General features: G+C 37.6%; 1 protein-coding gene across 3 annotated transcripts in view; it reads right to left on the bottom strand.

Annotated features, from left to right (window-relative positions):
- Nucleotides 1-18,922, bottom strand: part of JAKMIP2 (janus kinase and microtubule interacting protein 2) — a 136,744-nt gene that overhangs the window by 26,812 nt on the left and 91,010 nt on the right. For 2 of the 3 annotated variants that reach the window (XM_037044982.1, XM_037044983.1), the window contains exons 6-16: nucleotides 15,798-15,944; nucleotides 15,014-15,154; nucleotides 12,845-12,901; nucleotides 11,827-11,946; nucleotides 10,466-10,594; nucleotides 7,755-7,838; nucleotides 7,018-7,080; nucleotides 4,596-4,694; nucleotides 3,320-3,418; nucleotides 1,531-1,584; nucleotides 596-661 (exon numbers count right to left, since the gene is read on the bottom strand). In XM_037044982.1, the coding sequence (XP_036900877.1) occupies nucleotides 596-661; nucleotides 1,531-1,584; nucleotides 3,320-3,418; nucleotides 4,596-4,694; nucleotides 7,018-7,080; nucleotides 7,755-7,838; nucleotides 10,466-10,594; nucleotides 11,827-11,946; nucleotides 12,845-12,901; nucleotides 15,014-15,154; nucleotides 15,798-15,944 (1,059 nt within the window). The remainder of the gene's footprint in view (nucleotides 1-595; nucleotides 662-1,530; nucleotides 1,585-3,319; nucleotides 3,419-4,595; nucleotides 4,695-7,017; nucleotides 7,081-7,754; nucleotides 7,839-10,465; nucleotides 10,595-11,826; nucleotides 11,947-12,844; nucleotides 12,902-15,013; nucleotides 15,155-15,797; nucleotides 15,945-18,922) is intronic. The other variant, XM_037044984.1, reaches the window with a different exon arrangement.

Here is an 18,922-nt window from a genome sequence, read left to right as displayed (position 1 = left end):
TCTCCCTTCCCCATTGGAAGAAGAGGCAACCTGTATGATAAAAACTTTGCTGTTTCCTGTCTCCCCCTGAAAAGGTGTCCTGGCCTAAACAATAAGCATTTATTTTCTTTAGTTAATAGCTCCCCTGCCTCATCCTTCTTCCTGTAAAAATATTCCATTTTGTACAGCCCCTCTGAAGGCCCTTCTAGTTGCTAGTCATGACGCTGTCTGATTCATGAATCGTTTACTAAAAGCCAATTAGATCTTCAAATTTACTCAGTTGAATTTTGTTCTAATAAGAAAATCCTTCTTTACTGGTTTCCAAGCTTGGTAGGGGTTGCTTGAATAATTTAATTTAGAAGGTTTTCCATTTTTTAAGAACTACATGTTTAAGAGACTTTAGAGCAAGAATAATCCACCCACCCCAAATCAGTGTGTATATGTTTTGGTGTGTGTTCTCATTCTATCTGGGTTGTATCACCCTGAAAGATAAAATATTCATTAGGTATTCCAGAAGGCAAAGCCATGTACAAAGCGAATGGCCTTTAACCCAGCCCTGTGCCTCAGGTGCTAAGCCAGACACAGAGATGATTTGAGTGTTTGTACAACTTATTACCTTCTCTGCCAGGGACAGCACAGTACTGGCCTGGATAATGGCCACTTGTTCTTCATTTCTCAAATTCTGTGAAAAAGAAAACCAGAAAATGAGCCAAAGACACTTAAGACATTTACATCACCAGAAAATATTACCTAAGCACCTGCCTCAGGTACAACTGCCTGGAACCTTAACAAATGTCCTATTTAGTGATAATTCTTAACAAAGAGTTCAATCAAAACCTTTACAAAGCATATTGTAATTTTTATACCACTCTAATACTGACTTGGTTTTATGTTTTACGGTAAGCATACATCATTAATAATCATGTTATAAGAAAAGCATAAGCCAAAATAAAATAGAGTAATCTCTGCATAGCAGCTTGATGTGATTTAATTGACACTGTTCTCTCCTTTGACAATTTTTTAAGGGAAAAAGTGGTGTGACTCCTCAACCTACATAAATCATTCATCTAATATCTCAGTGAATGATGCTCCCACTGAATTACTATGCCTTGACCCTGCCTGGAAGGTGTTTTTAGAAAGAAAAGGGATTATAGTTTCCTAGTCCATTTTTATGGGGCTGCCACCAAACCTGCTATTTCGCACCATTTGCAACTGCATGACTGATTAATTTCAGCTGGATGCCTCCAAGTAACAGTTAGAGGGCAATTAGCTTTAATCACTGCCGATGTATGTGGCCGGCATTCAAATTGGAAACCTTCTCATGAAAAGCATTTTACCAGTTCCCATTTCTGCCACTACCTTCCCAAGATCCTTCCAATCCCTTAGCCAGGTTGTTTGATAAACTGTTGATTCTTTTCAGGGACATACATCCTTCAGTGAACATGGCCTTCCACCTGCTATTATTTCACATGTGATACACTGGCAAGTATTTCTTGCCTCTCTCTTTTGGCAAATTCCTATCTTTCCTGAACTTATTTAATTCATACTTACTCCATTATCACCCAAGATATCAAGCTGCTTTATGAGATCAGGGATGTTCACATCCTGCAAAAGCAAGGAGATAAACTCAAGTCAAAGACAAATACAGCTTACCATTCTTCCAGTGCCTCGACCCTAATTTAGAGAAGACATTTCAGTGCCTGTAATTCCTTGGGCTATTTTCAGTGTTTCCATTCCACTTCTGATAAGGTCTGTGAACTTCAGGAAACTACTTAACAGTTTATTCTCAATTCTGCCAACTGCAGAATGGAGATAAGAAGTACCTCCTTCACAGGCTAATCTTGAGGATAACAAGATTATATACAAAAGAGCCTATACTGTAGTAAAGGCTCTAATTAGCTAATTAACTTTCTTCTTCCAGTAGTCAAAATTTTTTTCAATTTTGGCAGATTTCAAATATAAAGAAAAGCAATAGGTAATAAATAGAAACAATGAACCGATTTCATTCTAACTGACAAAGTTCTGATCTGGTAGAGAATGTGACTGACACATGAAAAACTGTGACACAGTTCCATTTTTTGGTAGTGAAAAAATGGAACTCTTTCTATTTTTTGGAAAGAGATGATTTTTACTATAGTCCTTAAATCAGTTTAAAGCAGGTTACTCCCTTTGAAAGAGTTCCCTTGGATACAAATTACCTCCATGGGATTAGGTTGTTTATAATTAATCTAAAGAAAAAAGTACGTAAGGAAAAAAAGTGCTTTTTTTTTTAATGAAGCAAAGTGCTTTGAAGCAAAATGAAGTAACGTGCTTTTCATTTAATTAGAGTTAAATTTTTTTAAAAAGGCTTTGCTTTACAAATTTTCATGCAGCCCAGGAAGGCCAGAGGTTTAAACACCTTGAAGTGGTGTAAGACAGAGGTCGAGGAAGCACAAATTTACTACCTAATCCATCCCTGAACCCAACTTTTTATCTCATTAGTACTACTTTCTCCTTTTACTTATGTTCAAATGCAGTACAGCAGATCCCACCACAGGGAACATCTAGCTCATCCTCAGAGGCAGAAAGAAGACAACTAACTAGAGCAGGATTTTTGGCAACTCAGAGTGGGAGTGGGAAGGGCCATGTGGAAGGTAAAGGAGAGGCCAGGAATAGTGGGAGGCTTCCCCTCTTTACCTCTGGAATAATATGCACAATGTGATTTTATTACACTGAAGGACAATATTGATTCCAGGAGATGCAGCTGCCTCCGTTCAATCTTAATACATAGCTATAATGTATGCCAATATCACTAAGGACAGAATTATATTTAGTCTAACTGAGTACTATGTTACAAACTTTCAAAAGAGTAATCATCCCTAAATTAAACAAACCTAAAGAAAGGGTGGACTAGGTGACTTCAAGGTCTCTTTTAATGCTGAAATTCTAAGATTATGAATTCCACAGCACTTACAACAAATACCAACACAGAGGGACTAACAAATATATTTTAATCTGGCATACCTGAAATATGTTTACTGAAGTACTAAATTCATTTAGTATTTCCTCTAGGTAACTAAGGGTAATTATCTTAATATTTTGATTTCACAGCATTCTTTATGTCACTTTGTTCTACATAATTATGGCTTCCTGTGTTCTGTGCTGTTATCACTCACACATCTGTCACACATTTATTTCACATTCTATGGATTTTCCAATAGACATGACTAAAATTCCCGTGCAGTTTGTATCACAATGAAACCCAGTGACTGAAAAACAAAACAGTTGTGAGCAACCTCCCCTTTCCCAATCTCTACTTTTTCTCCTTTCCACAAACAGAGAAAACTAAGTATCGGCCTACCTTGACACCTTCTTTCATACAGTAGATCTGTAGGGCACTTACACCGTCTGAGAATGGGTGGATTTGCAGATTAAATGGAGGGGATCGTCTTTCTCTTTCCTTGAAACACAAGGAAGAATGTAAGGGCATTTAAAAAATGGAACTGATTAAACACTAAACCAGTGGTCTATTATTTCAGCAGTTCATCAAGATGGCATTTGGTAAAACAAACAAACAAACCAAAAGTCCCTCAGGATGTTCATGCTTAAATTTAACGGCAAGACCTGATTTGTTAACAAAGGTATGGAAGACAATTTACAGACGGTGTCATCCAATCTTACAGAGATTTTAACCAGGGAACGTGGGAAGTGGAGTTCCACTTTAAACTACATGAATGTTTAGTTCAGGTTTCACCAGGAGTGATCTTCTGACCATGAAGCTTTATGGTGGCAACTCGAAGACTTTTGCATATTCAATCCACTCAAGCTTTCTGAGTAGGATGTATGGGCTATCAAAGACAACTCTTCTTCACTGAGGCATACAACTGCTGACTTTAGCGAGACCTAACTTGAAATAAACTCAAGAAGAAATTGCTGGCAAAATAAGAGATATCATATGGGAATTTTTATTATCCTTTACATTTCAACATATAGTCATTCAGATACTAAGCCAGATTCTGCATGATATAATCAAAATCTGATTTGACTGATATGCTTTACTTAAAAAACAAAAAACAAAACAAAACAAAAAAACCTCTGAAATATGGTCTGCTTAACCAAATATTTCCCCAAATAAGTTACCTTGTTTCTTAACCTTTGGCATAAGTGGATTATAGACTAAAAAATGCTGACTGACAAATTCAAGTGTCTAATGATAAAAGAGTTTTGTCTACTCCAATTTTGAAATACAATTCTTAAGGTGACACTTTTTTGAGTCAGAATTCAATAAAGGATGGAATTGATTATTTAAAAGCAATGAATTACTGATGAAGTTTGAAATCTCTTATTTAAATGATTTAAAAACTATTCATTAGTCTTGTTTACAAAGGCAATAACAGTGTTTAAGAATATGGGGGTTTCAGCAGACAATCCTGAGTTGCGTCAGTACTTCACCAGTCACTCATCACAGGACTCTGGCAAGGCAGAGTCACTTCAGTGGCCTCCTGCATAAAATCTCGACTGTGGTTGTGCTGACCAGTGAGAGTATGCAGCTGAAATACGTTATTTAGCACCTCACGCAATGGATGTGCTCAGTGTATATTAACTGTTATGATTATTTATTATCATCATTTCCTTACTTCTAGCTCTAGGTTTCGGAACTCCAGCAGCTCATTCTGGTCTCTGGCATCCTGCAGTTCCTGTTGTAACCGGTGATTTTCTGCCTCCTGTTTTTCTATCTAATAAAGTAAATTCTCAGTTAGGTGAACATTGCCAATACAGCTATGCAAAGCAAGCATGGGTAACATTCACTTACTCAGTGAATAAATCATCTAGAGCATGAAAAAAATTCCCAAGTAGATGTGAATAAGGTAAGTCTTTGGCTTCCCTTCTAGTTATCCTTCAGTTGGGTTTTTTGGGAGGAAAATGCTGGAGGACACACACCTCAATTCATTGAGATCAAGTCTAGAGACCCTGTGAAGAGTGAATCTGAGGGTACTCAGTATGTCCTTGCTGTGGGCCAGGGACTAGTGTCCTAGAACTAAATTTAATGCTTATATCTCTTCTTTCTGGAGTTACAAGTTGTTGGAAAGCAAAAAAATCTCTAAAAAATAAATAAAAATAAAAAAACATCTCTTATCACTTACAAACTTTGCTGAATTCTCTCTTGAACTCTCTCTTCAAAGTGCTTTTCAACTTTCCCTTACGGTACTTGTTGACTATTGGTCTCATGTTGGTGTTGAGCCTTGGATGGAGTTTACCACCCAGCACAAACCTGCCTCACTCTATAGACAGTGTCCATGTCTGTTCACAGAGACCAACAAAGTTCTGTGATCTGCAAAGGGTTTGGGACCATCTTTGATCTGAGCTATGTGAGTGGGCCTTATGCACAGTAGCTATTTAAAATCTTAAAGTTAGAAACAAAAAGGAAAAAATGGGCTTTTTAGCATAGGATGAATTTTACTTGCCCAAGTATACAGACTTGAAGTAGCATGTTTCCCTTTATTGTCATTTCAGTTGGTTTTTTTTTTTTACTCTAAAAAATCTGTCAAACTTCTGCTTTTAGCCTAAAGAAATCAAGACCAAGTAAAATCAGACAGAAGACATAATGGAAATGATTTTTTCAATGATAAAGAGATATAACAGCACATCTTACTTGGGCATCTCTGAGGCTACTAAAATCCCCTTTCTCTCATAGCCTCATGATATACAAATAGCACAGGAAAATAAAGATGGGGAAATAGTGAAATATCATGTGACATTAACTAGTCAACTCAAATTTTTTACAATAGATTTTTGTAGTCTATTAATTTTGAAAGTTTTTAGAAGTTGAATTATATCACAAAAAGAGATTCTACTTCCTTAGCAACTTGGATTGGGGTCAGAAATGGGATATTTGGGAAATTCCTGGTTCCAGTGGTTAGTGCTAGCAATTAGATCATTGGTCCCCAGGTTGTAGTTCACAGACCAGACCCGATGTCTAACGCAGTTTCTTTATGGGACCCTTAACCTTTCTGAGAGTGGAGTTCTCAGTCCTGGAGCATCCACTTGCTTTGTACATATCAGCTCTGCCTCTCATCATGCAGAAAGTGAGATAGGCTGCCTTCACTCTGCCAGACCGGAGGGGAGGGGGAACGAGTATTTGCTTTCTCTTCTCATACTTATAAGGATGTTATAATTTTCACTACTTGTCAAAGCTGGTAAATATTAGTAGAAACTATTCTAAGATAATTTCTACATAACTTTGGGTAGACCTACAGAATTACTTCCCTTATTCCGATAGACTTTCAAACAATTCCAAATTGTTTTGTCAAGAATAATATAAGACTATTTTGTAATTTTTAATTACATTCCTTGAAAGGTAAATACCAAAGGAAAAGCCATCTTTGAACTTAAAAGGATCTGTTATAGTTTATTGCCCCCAATCAAAAACCTATGCTCAAATACCCAAAATGACATATACATTGGGACTAAACCACGCTTTTGCATCTTGATTTGTTGAATAAAATCCTAGATGTACAGTTTTGTGCTCTGGAGGCATATTTTAAAAAGTTCTCTTATCTAAAAAAATATATATACACATACACATAGCCAAGTTTAGCAAAAATATTAAAGTGAGAACACAGTCTGTGATGGGTTGCCGCATGGCCTTGGAATCATAATCTGTCACTTCCTTGCACAAACTAACAAGTCCTATTCATAGTGTGTTTTTTATAGATGGACAACCACATAGGATGCGTGCACGTGTGGGTATATATATATATATGAATGTATGTACAGTATATATACAGCATATATATATGGTTAACACATCAATAGGTTTTGGGGATCACATCCTTCTGAGTCGGCGCAATGCCCAGCACAGAGCCATGCACACGTGCCACTCCACAGATGGCGATGGCGGTGACAGGGATGCGGTCAAGCACGCAGCAGGGGAGAGTGCAGCGCCAAAAAGCCTCCCCTTCCCCTAGCCCCTGTGCCACTCCTGAGAGGACCCCCTGCTGCTCCTGGATCTCTTATCATTTTCTCCTCTGCCCCACTAGGGTGTTGCGCCCGACATACCTTTTCTAAAAGCTCCTGGTTTCTCTTAATGAAAAGTTGTTTATCTTCTACCCAGTGTGAGTCCTGTTTGACAAAGAATATCGCGCAGTCAGCATTTCAGAGTGGCAAGGGAGAGCCTGTGTTGTCAGACCACTTTGCCAGAACTGTTGTCTTTTCACCTGGTTTTGTTTGCCTGCTAGAGACTGGTACATGACACCCATCCCTGCCAGCTCCTTATTCAGAGACACTGGAGCCAAAAGTGGCCAGGAAAATTGAACCCCCTTTTCCTTATCACTCACTACCTCTACCTTTTTTCAATCTGAAAAATCCAGGACCAGCCTTTTGGGGACTCAGAAGTGACCACACAGGCAAAAAGTGACAAGGGTCAGAATGCACACAGGCTAGATACATATGGATGGAAAACACTAAAATGCAGAACCATAAATTAAAATGCAGCGTAGAGGCAGAGAATGTAGCTGGTGGGGGGATCTTTGTCTTAGCGGTTTGTGAGCTCTAGGCTATTTGTACAGGGCTCCTCTTCCTTTGGCACTCTCTCCCTTTTGCCCAACCTCATTTGCTGTTGTAGCTGGGTTCACGCTCTGGCCAGAAAAACACCAGGGACAGAAACAGAGAGCTGAACATTCTGACACCACTTGAGAAATGTCACTGTGGAGAGCCAAGCCGTGTCCTGGGTGCGGCCCATGCATGGGGTGATCTAGAGGAAGGTCACATGGAACGGCCAATAACCAAATGCCTACCTGCCCTTTCTGAGCCAGAGTTGCTTCCAAATCTTCAATTTTGGCTTTATACCTTAGCACCTCTGCTTGGAGCTGTTCTTGGGCCTAGCGAAATCAAAATTCCAGAACTCGGTAAGTAAAATGGTAATTCAATATTTTTCTTACCCTTAGCTTCCTTGATTAGAACCCAACAAGACAAAAAAAAAAAAACAGAGAAAAATATTTATAACCAAAGAATGTTTTAAAACTATTTTTATGATCTAAATTATTGCTTAAAACTTTCAGTGACTCCCTTTGGATTCAGTTCCATTGGAGTAAAATTCAAATTCTTTAGCCTGGGGTTCGAAGTTCCCATTTTACGTTCAATCTTTTCTCACTATTCATGAACAACACAAAGGCTACCCCTTACCTGCTGGTCACTGCCTCATTTCTTTACGCTTTGTCACTCCCTACTCTCTCATTTGAACACATTCCCCTGCTGAAAAGCCTTCTCTTGTTTTGCTCCTCCAAAATCTTCCCATTCTTTCAGAGCCAACTTTGTGCCCTGCATCTAAATCCAAATCTATGCATGTATGCATATGTATCTGGCAAGTGTTGGGTATGGGTGTATCAATAATTCTGAATGTTGACTTTCCATGGAGCAACCCTATTTCATTTAGCCTAGTAATTTGTTATTAGATTCTCTTGTACTCTCTGTGTATATAATCTTATTTTCTGCAAAAAATTAGGTTGCTTTTTTGTTTGTTTTCTGCCTATATACATATTCTTCTCTACTCTTATCTGGATAGGTTCTGCAAAGATGAATAAAGTCAGCAGTGGTAGGTATCCTTTCTTTATTTTGTATTGCTTTGGATTATAAAATATTATATTTACCTTTACCGGATAAAAAAAAATCCAAGCTTAATTTGCCAAGAATTATTTTAACTTTGAATGGGGTGTTGAGCACACTCTATTTTTTTGTTGTATCAAAATTTTACCTTTTGTTTTCATTGATACAATTCAATCTATATTATCTTTTTTCATTTCTTTTTAAAAGATTTTATTTATTTACTTTTAGAAAGAGGGGAAGGTAGAGAGAAAGAGGGGGCACACCAATGTGTGGTTGCCTCTTGTGTGCCTCTGCTTCTTTAAATTTACTCTTGCTCTTTTTCTCACATTTGATTCACTTTAGACTGTCTTTACTTTGAATGGTAAAGTTTTTTTAAATTTTGTTTTGTTTTACTTTAATAGCCAGAGATGATGCTACACCTTTATTTACATGAGAAAGTGAGATGAGAGAAAAAACTGATTTCTACAGCATCACCCCTCCAAACCACAAAGCACATGTTAATTATTTTAACTGACAATCTTATGTTGGGAAGAATGCTTAATAAATGCTGACATGGAAAACTGCAACTATTATAGTTTGGAGGCCTAAAGATGAAGGTGCACACAGAGATTCCTTTCTAATGACTGCTTGCCTATGTGTTCCAAATCACAGTGTTTTTTTTCAAGCACGTTTACTCACATATGTGTGTGTGCATGTATATATGTTGCCATTAAAAATATATAACTATGATATCCTTTCCAAATACGCAACTAACAGGAAGCCCAACAACACTCCTCAGAGGGTACTGTAGACCCTCTGAATAAGAAGTGGGATAAAACCACTGGTGGTCACACTCCTTGCCCCTCGTTAATCTATGGGGTGTTAAGGCATGGAGGTTATGACTTTGAACTCAGAAAGACTAATTTTGTATCCTAGCTATAATCTAAGCTACATGTTCTGATTTTAAGCAAATTAAGCTTCATTTAACTCTTACTATTTCCACTTCTGTAAAAAGAAGATAATAGCACATAATGAACAGGGTTATTAAAAGATTACATGAGCTAGCAATAAGTAAAGTGCTCAGCACAATGCCTGGAACACAGCAAGCACTAAATAAATGTTAAATATTAGTATTGTCTCTCTGTGTGTGTGTGTGTGTGTGTGTGTGTGTGTGTTTGAAATAGGCTTATAAGAGACAGCTGTGAAAAATGGAAGACACATTTGACCCAGTAAGATTTGAGATGGAATATCAGTTTCCCATTTTGCTTTGAACAGTACCCTGCTATCCTGTGTGATCTTAGGCAATTTAATTAACCTCTCTAAGCCTCAAATTCCTTTTTTAAAAAATACCTGCCTTAGAGAGCTATCACAAGGATTAAATGAGATTTTGACAGTAAAAATTCTTGGTAAGCTGTCAGTATAATGCAGTGTACTTATTAACTAAGAACAGAAACTGGCTACTCATTGTTTTTGAAAGATAAAAGTTTTTTTTCCAAGCAAGAAACTAAAAAAATGGATTAGCAACATTCAATATTGTCTGGCTTTGAAAATGTAAGTTTTCAAATAGCAAGGTACTCAACTATCTAAAAGGGACAGAAGCATCGATCCACACTGGTTCTAATGTCTCCAGATCCAAGGTTTGTTGACATGAAAGATACAACAGTTTAAAAACTTGTGACACATGGACATAAACTAAAGGCAAGGGGTGGTGGGGGAGGGGTGTGCAGGGGGGAGGGGAATGAGGGGGGAATAGGACAACTATAATGGCATAATCAATAAAATATATTTTTAAAAAAGAGCTGCAGAGAAGAGAGGGTACATGGAAAGCTACCCTATTGATATTTTTATGTCCAAGATTCTTTTATATTGTTACCACTGCATTAAAAAAGCCAATTCCAAGCACTGTCCACAGATGCACACTGACCTTGGCCTCTCTCTCAGCGTCGATTATGCCTCCAGTCTGCTCCTGTAGGAGGGCATATGCTCTTTGGAGGGCCTGGTATTCTTTTGTTAATTGTCGAAATCGTAGCTCAGATTCTTCAGCTGCTAAACTCTTGATGTGGAAAAGCAAACAATTAAGAAATAATCATGTTAGTTTCAGGACTTGTGTTCAATGTGAAATATTCCACTTTTTAAAGAGAAGTTAAAGGTTTGTTTAATTTTGAATTCTGTGGGATATGTTCTTAACTTTAAAATATGTGGATGGACAAAAACTTCATAATACTTTAGGGGAGGGGGATTGTGAGGCTGGGTAAATAAGGGGAAGGGTTTGAGAAGTACAGATTGGTAGTTACAGAATAGTCATGGAGATGTAAAATATAGCACAGGGAATCTAGTCAATAATATTGGAATAACTACGTACACTGCCAGGTGGCTACTGGGAAAAAAATCAAGGGGACATTTTGTAAAGTATATGATATTTAAAGCTGCATACCTGAAACCAATACAAAATAATATTGATACTCTGGTTCCTCTTCAGATCATATAAATCTTTCACCTTTTATAAAATAATATTGAAAGTAAAGTGTAATTGAAAAATAAAATTTAAAAATACTGTAATACTGTCAAGACGGACACCTCAGAAATACTTACATATTTATTTTAACAAAATAAGCACTTGATTATTACCTATTTGGGCTTGGGTTACAGTCAATTTTGGATCCAAATGAGAAGAATTTATACCCCGATTACAGATCCAATTTTGAGGAAATGATATTCAGAATTGCAGTCTCACCTTCTTTCAACACATTCATATCAACAGCTTCTTCCCCACATAAATTGTGAAAAAACAGAGTTTTATAATGACCAGGAAGTTCTGTGAAAAAATGCAGATTTGGGGGTTCCACCCCAAAAATCCTGAGTCAGGAGCTATGTGGTAGAGTCTAGTTTTCACTGTAAGAGACATCCCCAGATGGTTCTGGTGAAGGTGGTCCAGGCACACACTGTCTTAATTATATGTACAAGCTTTTTCTTCTAAGCTTATTTCTTGGTTCACAGGTTTCCTAGCTCAAGAATTTTGAGCAGTAACTTTTATTTTGAAAGCAGTCTTTGGCTTACAGAGTTGAACTTTAAAAAAGTTTCTAAAAGGGCTACATGACACAGGTGAACTATTTCTAATAGATATCAAAGTCTCAAAGTCAATTGCGGTCTCAAAGTAGGTCACTGTTATGAGATCATTTTGTGCTGTTCATTGAAGAGGTAAGAAGTGAAATGCTTTTTCTCCCCCTTAAGGAAAGAGTTTTTGGTGACATCACCACAAAAGCCGAAAGAGGTGGAAAGGCTTACTTCATCCAAGTCATCGTCAGGAGTGGCTGGTGTCCTGTCTGTTCTGAATGATGCCATGGATGATGTCTCTGAGTCCATGGAGTCCTCATCATAGCCGATAAATGGGTCCAAAACAGGCCTCTGATGGAGAACAAGTACACATTTACCAACACAAGTAAACTGGGAAAAGCTGGCAAATTATCAAAGCGCTGTCAGTTGGCATACATGCCAGTGATTACAGATGATCTGGATTCTTTAATGCTTCTTTGGTGAAATACAAATATGGATATGACCATAATAATTCCAGTAAAAGTTTGACCCATATTATTCAACTTCTGATGTTTACTGAAAGGTTAATTAATATTGGCTCTCTTCATGGAAATATCGTAGCCTCTTTTATAGTATTTTTATATCATGATGAGTTTGCATAACTTACTCCTTCTGATATTTAAAAATCACCAAGGGACTCTGAAAGTCCTGGCCTCCATGTGAAGAGGATTATCAAATCTTAAGTCTTATCATCTAATTCCATATCTAAATCAAATGATGCACCTGAGAGAATTAAAAATCAAACAGATAGTTTACATAATAAAACTTTGTGTTTTATTATTTCATAAGAGGCAATAGAGATATTGATGAATTGGGAATAGCACTGTCAATAATGCCATCCAAGTGAACAATAAAACTATATTAACTGATTATAGGGTGGGTATCAGATGCTACTATTATTCAGTGGGAGACAAAATCATGTGTCACTTATATGTTCTGGAGCATGACTCTCCAACTGTCAGACAACCCTTTCTGTGTCAAACCTTGTAGCTTTTTAACACAGAGAGTCATATGAAAGCAAAACCTTTCAGGTCAAAGCTCACAAGACAATCATTTCTGGACCTCTGAGAACTGTCAAGAGAAGAGATTTTCTTTTATCGTTATAAAGCCCATGGTTTGCTAAAGTTCAGGAACATCTGATTTATCACATCTTTGCCTCACTTCTCTTGCTGTTTGTGGCAAAAGTCTGCTAACCCAGTTTACTCATTACCTTAATTGGCTTGGAACTTCTCCTGTGCCTTCTCCTGCGGATGAGCTTCTCCCGGTCCTGGAAAACAAGTGAAAAAGACTTTCCAGATCTTGAGTTCCTACATTGTTCCCTCTAGGTTTTGTTGTTGTTGTTTTGTTTTGCACAGACAGAGTTGTTTTTCCACAGAGGCATTATTTAATTTAATTTCAATTTAAAATAAGATTATGTTTTGTAAATTTCAGCAGCTCTTGGGTGTGATGCTTGACTATTTTCCAAGTGAAAATATTCTCCAACTTCTCCTGATCGTCTCTGTGGATCTGCGAGCCTCACCATCAGGATGTGGACTGTGTTTCTAAATCATCAAGTAGCTCTGAAATATTTACTCTTATTCTCCCAAAGCACAATTCTTTAGTTTTCTCAGACCCAAAATTACTTTACATGTCAGTGTTGAAAAAAATATCACTTCACAATAAAGTTGCACCTTATTCTTTTCATTTAATCACCTGAAAGGCATTGAGAGTTACCTTTTGCTATTCTTGGACCCTCGTTCTCGCCTGCAGCCTCTGAAGACGGGAGCAGAGTGTCTTGGCTGAAATCACCTGGGGCAGCGATTTTCCACCTTTCTCATCTCATGGCACACATAAACTACTACAATTCTGTGGTACACCAAAATACATTTTTTTCTGATCTGACAAAAAAGTAGGTATGATTTTGACTCATTTACACCAAACAGCTATTGAATCTAAGGGAAAAGAGATCAGTGTCCCTGACTCAATATCCATTGCATGTTTCAAAAATTCCTGGGAAAAACAATTCCTGGGGCACACTGGTTGAAAATCGCTGATCTAATAATTTTTCAGGGGTGGAAGGAGGAAGGAGACTACTCGCTGAATTTTCTGGGAAACTCAAATATCTAGAAATAATGTTTTTGTGGTTCACTGTAGTGAATACAAATATCCTGGAAATTTGGTGTTTATACACCAAATATTTCAGGTATTTACTGTACACATTTGAGGGTAGATAAAATAAGAGACATTTATGTGTCTTTGAGAGTCTGGTTGACATACCTTAATGTGTCAAAAGTCTACAAGAAACATTTAGCTTAACCTCAGAATACCTAAGCCCCAGCAAATCCCTAGACTTATGAATCTGTGAGGTTTATTTGTTTTGAAGGGTGTGGAGGTAAAGGGAGAGAGACAGCACTTTGGAAGGCCACTCATGAAGAATAATCTGGTTAAACCAATGATGTTAACCTTTCTGATTTCTCACCTTCATATGTAAAAATGTTTTAATCATGCAACATCAATATATCTGAAATTTTATAAAAGTGTATGCTTAGAGTACCATCCTAATAGAGTATGTGTATTATAACATGTGCTCAAGATAGAAAATTTTAAAAGGGTGAACCACATGTAATAATAAACAAAAGTTACAATCTTTTCTTCCCTCACGGTGATAAATCACCTTGCTCTCTCTACTCTGGGAACTATTACCTAAATCCCCCATCACCAGTTCCTCAACTTTCTGGGTCTGAGCATCGTTTGGAAGTGAGAGTGACAGAGATGCCATTCACAGTATAAAGACAAAGGGGCAAAGGGTGAACCCAGAGGCATGAAAGGTCTTAATCCAGATGCAGATGGGAGCAATAACTGCTCTACCTGCTTTACCAGGTACTGAAGTTACGGTCAGAGGAGCTGGAGTACTTGGGATGTCGCTGCTCATTCAACAAATATGTATTAAACTGCAACTAAGTGCTAGATGGGCACTCACCTAGGTGCTTGGAAACAAGATGCATACAGTCCTATTACTGTAGGCAAAATACTTAATCTCTCAGTCTCAGGATTTTGATACCGGAAGGCAATTATAAGATATGCCCAAGCAACATACCTACACATATTGCAATGCAGTTGGAAGTTTCTTGTGCTTTGCAGCTATTATCTGTGTTACCAGATAAGTTAACAAATTAACTTATTATAACTGCTGATCAGATTATAATTGAAAAGAAATAAAATAACTTAATGATATAAAGTATTTTTGGAATACAGTCTCTTGAACCTGTTTACATATTGAACACATGAACTTGGGCCTTTGGGGCTAATCCAAAATTATTAAGTGCTTCCAATGTGTGTTGATGTCTTGGCTACTTGTTCTTGGGAACAGCTGAGCGTTCATAGATTGATCAAGACCTACCCTGGTGAGCTCATCGATAATGTTCTGTTGTTCAATGACCTGAAGTTTTAGAAACTCTGTTTCTTGTTCTTCATTAGCTTGATCGAGGTCATTCAGAGACTTTAATTTCTTCAAGGGTGGATGGGTTGTTATTTTTTCTCTCTGAATTGCAAAAGAAGAATGTACAGGTGAAGACTTAAAAAACCCCAAACTTTCGTAGTTAATGAAATGTTGTAGAAACTCTAGCTGAATCTGAAAACTGCACAGCTTCAATACATACACATCCCAAGTAAAACTCTCAAGTACAATACATTTTATCTGCTGTAATAAACTGAAATCTTTGGGAAAGTATGACAATCTCTATAGCTGCACTGAAAGTCTGTTAAAGAGTGTACTAGCATATGACTTACCCACCCATAATACAAAAGACGGCATCCATTCCCCAGCTACCATGAGAGCTCTTAGAAAATGAGGGATACCCACTTCATAGCTGTGCAAAGAGCACCTAAGAGGAATTCATGGAAGGAGGTGCTGCAGCTGAGAGCTATGTTGAAACCATACTTCCCTATCTCAGTCCTTTCAAAGAGTGTGCAGATTCCGGGAAGCACTCCTACTGTTCTGCAAATTTAGAAACCCCGTAAAACCCAGAGCCAGCAACCTATAAAGGTTCCTTGCTTACATAAGGGAAAAATCCAAGCTTTCATATACAGTATTGTATTAAAAAAACTGAGAAAGAGCATGAAGTCAGGTGATTGGTATAATATAAGAAAGGAAGCTGCAGCTTTGCAGAGTCTGGGACCCCTACCATTTCTGAGTTTTCCTTGGTAATGGCTTTCAGCTTCTCCTCCATGCGTTGCAAAGACAGCATCAGCTCATCATTTCTCTTGGCGAGGCACTTGTTCCTTTCCAGAAGAGGTTTACATTGTTTTTCGGTTTCCCGCACGCGTTTTAACTGAGAATACACAAGTTACAGTTTCCTCAAATGGCTTTTCACCAAATTCTTCATAATCCTCCAACAGTCAATTACCTTAAAGGAGGTGCTACCGAGAATCTGCTTTTAGGAATGTTCTGGAAGAGCAATCGTACTCCTTGTTCCCCTCAACTCTTCCAGCCCAGGTACTTGGCCCTGCTCAGCCCCAACCCCACCCTGCTCACCACCCCACCCCCACCCACCCCGGGCCTCACTGGCTCAAAGACATAGAGCAGCTCATCGGAATCACACACTCACTAAGGAACACAACTAGGACCCCAATCCAAGCCTGGTTGTCCCCAGAGCTCATTCTTTCCATCAGAAATACTGCCAAGCGTCCTTACTCACACTAAAGCTCATTTTAAAGGGAGTTTTACTGAGGAAAACCAAAACAAAACAAACTTCTGAAACTCTATGGACATTTGTGTTTAAGAACAACTAATGCTCACCAAGCCTTAGAAAAGTTTGGTGCATTGTTACTATCCACAGTTAACTGTGAACACACTCTAATTTGCCTGGCTAGTCTAAGGCAGGGTTTTCAACCTCTGCACTACTGACATCTAGGGCCAGATTTTCTTCTGTTCTGTGCATTGTACGATGTTTAGCAGCATCTCTGGCTCATGCCCACTAGATGCCAGGTATTACCAAACCCATCTCTACTTGAAAAACACTGGTCTAAATTTATAAATGTTGACATAGGATAACCATGAACAGTCCTTCCTTTTAGTCTCAAACCTCTCCCATGTGGATGGCATATTTTAGGGTCACCCTATACATACTGAATTTCCATGTTCAAGTTTTCATGATTGCTTCATTCACTTCATGCTAATGGTTCTAAATAGGAGTGTGCATTGTGGGAGGGGTTACCAAAAGAAGAAAAGTGGAGGGATGTGTCAGAAATATCTGAAAGACTGTTTAAAGTACTCACTCCTGCTTATGAGAAGTTTCATTTTGGGAATTGCTGGGGTAGGAGACTTAGTTACCTGTGAATACTGTAAAAACCTCTTGTGATTCTAAAGCAGTATTCTCCAACTCTATCCTAATTGCCATTTGAACATTCCCACTTTATATCAAAGGTCAAAACTGAATTTATTTTATAAATAATCTCATTTAACCCTCAGTTTTGAGCTTTAGTGCCTGAAGCATTAATATTAAATATTGAGTACATGTAAGACAAATAAATTATTCCCCTAGGTTCACTATGTTAACCTGTGTTGTCTCTTTTCTGGAGGTCAATGCCAAGCGTTTTAAATATTTAAATTTACCTGTATATGCTATTTATAGAAAGTGTAGATAAACAGAAAGAAAAGGAAATATCTGTAATTCTAATGTACCATACATCAATAACCACAGTTCCATAGTACCCAACAAAATGGTTCTTTAAAAGATATTCTTTAAATACAACACAGAAAGGTTGAACACTATATATTTTCATGGAAGCACTAAAGAAAACAACTGATATAGTTCAATTAATATAAAATAAAAATTTTATGTAAAGTATAACTAGAGATAAAAAATCATCATAATAAAAGGGCCAATACACCAAAAACATACAACAAATTTTAATTTATATATATCTAGTACCATCATTCACATACATATGTGTGTATATATATTAAAATTGACAGAACTAAGAAAGAAAATGCACAAATCTGTTAGAAGAGCAAGCAGACAAAAATATCAGTAAGAAAATAGAAGATTTAAAATAAGACTATTAATAAACTTGACTCAAGCCAATTCTAATAATAGCAGATATATCTTCTTTTCATGAGAACACAGGATATTTCTAATATTGAACATATGCTGGAGCCATAAAGCAAATATCAACAAAATTTTAGAGGAATGAAATAATACAAAATATGTTCTCTGCCTGTAGTGGGATTAAGGTAGAAATCAGTAACAAAAAGATACTGGTAACTCAAAAATCTCACAAGTTTGGAAATTAAGCCAAACCCTCCTAAGACATCTAAAATTTCAAAGACTTTTATGATATTAGAAAAGATGTGCATTAAATAGCAATACATTATGACATAAAAATGGGATAAAGCTAAAGTCATACCTAGAGAAACATTTCTGACCTAAAATGCATGTATTTGAAACAAGGAAAGGCTGATAGTAATGTTTTTATACCAATAGCCACTGTTAAGAAGGTAAAATATGGAAAACACAAATAAAAAAGTAATTTGGAGGAAACAGATACTATTCAGCGGATAAAACTCCAAAAATATTAATAGCTTCAGAGAGATAAAAAAGGATATAACATTCATGAAACAAGAATGGGAGGCTATAAAAAACAGACCATCCCAAGAAAAAAAAGGAGCTAATACATAAAAATTTAAAAGGCAACCAACCTAGGAGATACAATATTTAAAACAAACAAATAAACAGGAATTACAGAAAGAGAGACCAGAGAAAATGGTGGCATGGAAGTCAACAAAAGAATTAAAGAGTCTGGCCAAGATGGAGGCATAGGTAGACATACTGTGCCTTTTCACACAACCAAAATAAAAACAACAATTTAAAAACAAAAACACAACCAGTACTGACAGAAAATTAAGCTGTATGGAAGTCCTACAACCAAGGAGTTAAAGTAGACACATTCATCCAGACTGGTAAGAGGGGCGGAGTTGGGGAGCCAGGACAGAGACGGCTCCTGGCAGGGTGTCTGGCAGACCCTGGGCGTGCAAAGTGGCAGTTGGTGGACCCAGTGAGGCAGCGGATTGTAGAGGGGCGCAGTGCATCCAGTCCCACATTCGCACGTAGATAAACCAGGTGAAAATAGGGAGCCAGACAGACCACACAACTCAGGGTCCCAGCTCAGGGAAATAAAGCCTGCAACACCAATTGAAAATACCTGTGGGGGTGAGGTGCCAGGAGAAAGTCCCAGCCTCATGGGAGAGTTCACTGGAGAGACCCAAAGGGTCCCAGGACGTACACAAGCCCACCCACACAGAAATCAG

This window comes from Sturnira hondurensis, unplaced genomic scaffold, assembly GCF_014824575.4.
Source record: "Sturnira hondurensis isolate 20B ecotype Veracruz unplaced genomic scaffold, ASM1482457v3 Scaffold0004152, whole genome shotgun sequence".
Lineage (NCBI taxonomy): Eukaryota > Metazoa > Chordata > Mammalia > Chiroptera > Phyllostomidae > Sturnira > Sturnira hondurensis.
This window is presented reverse-complemented; position numbering and strand designations above follow the sequence as displayed.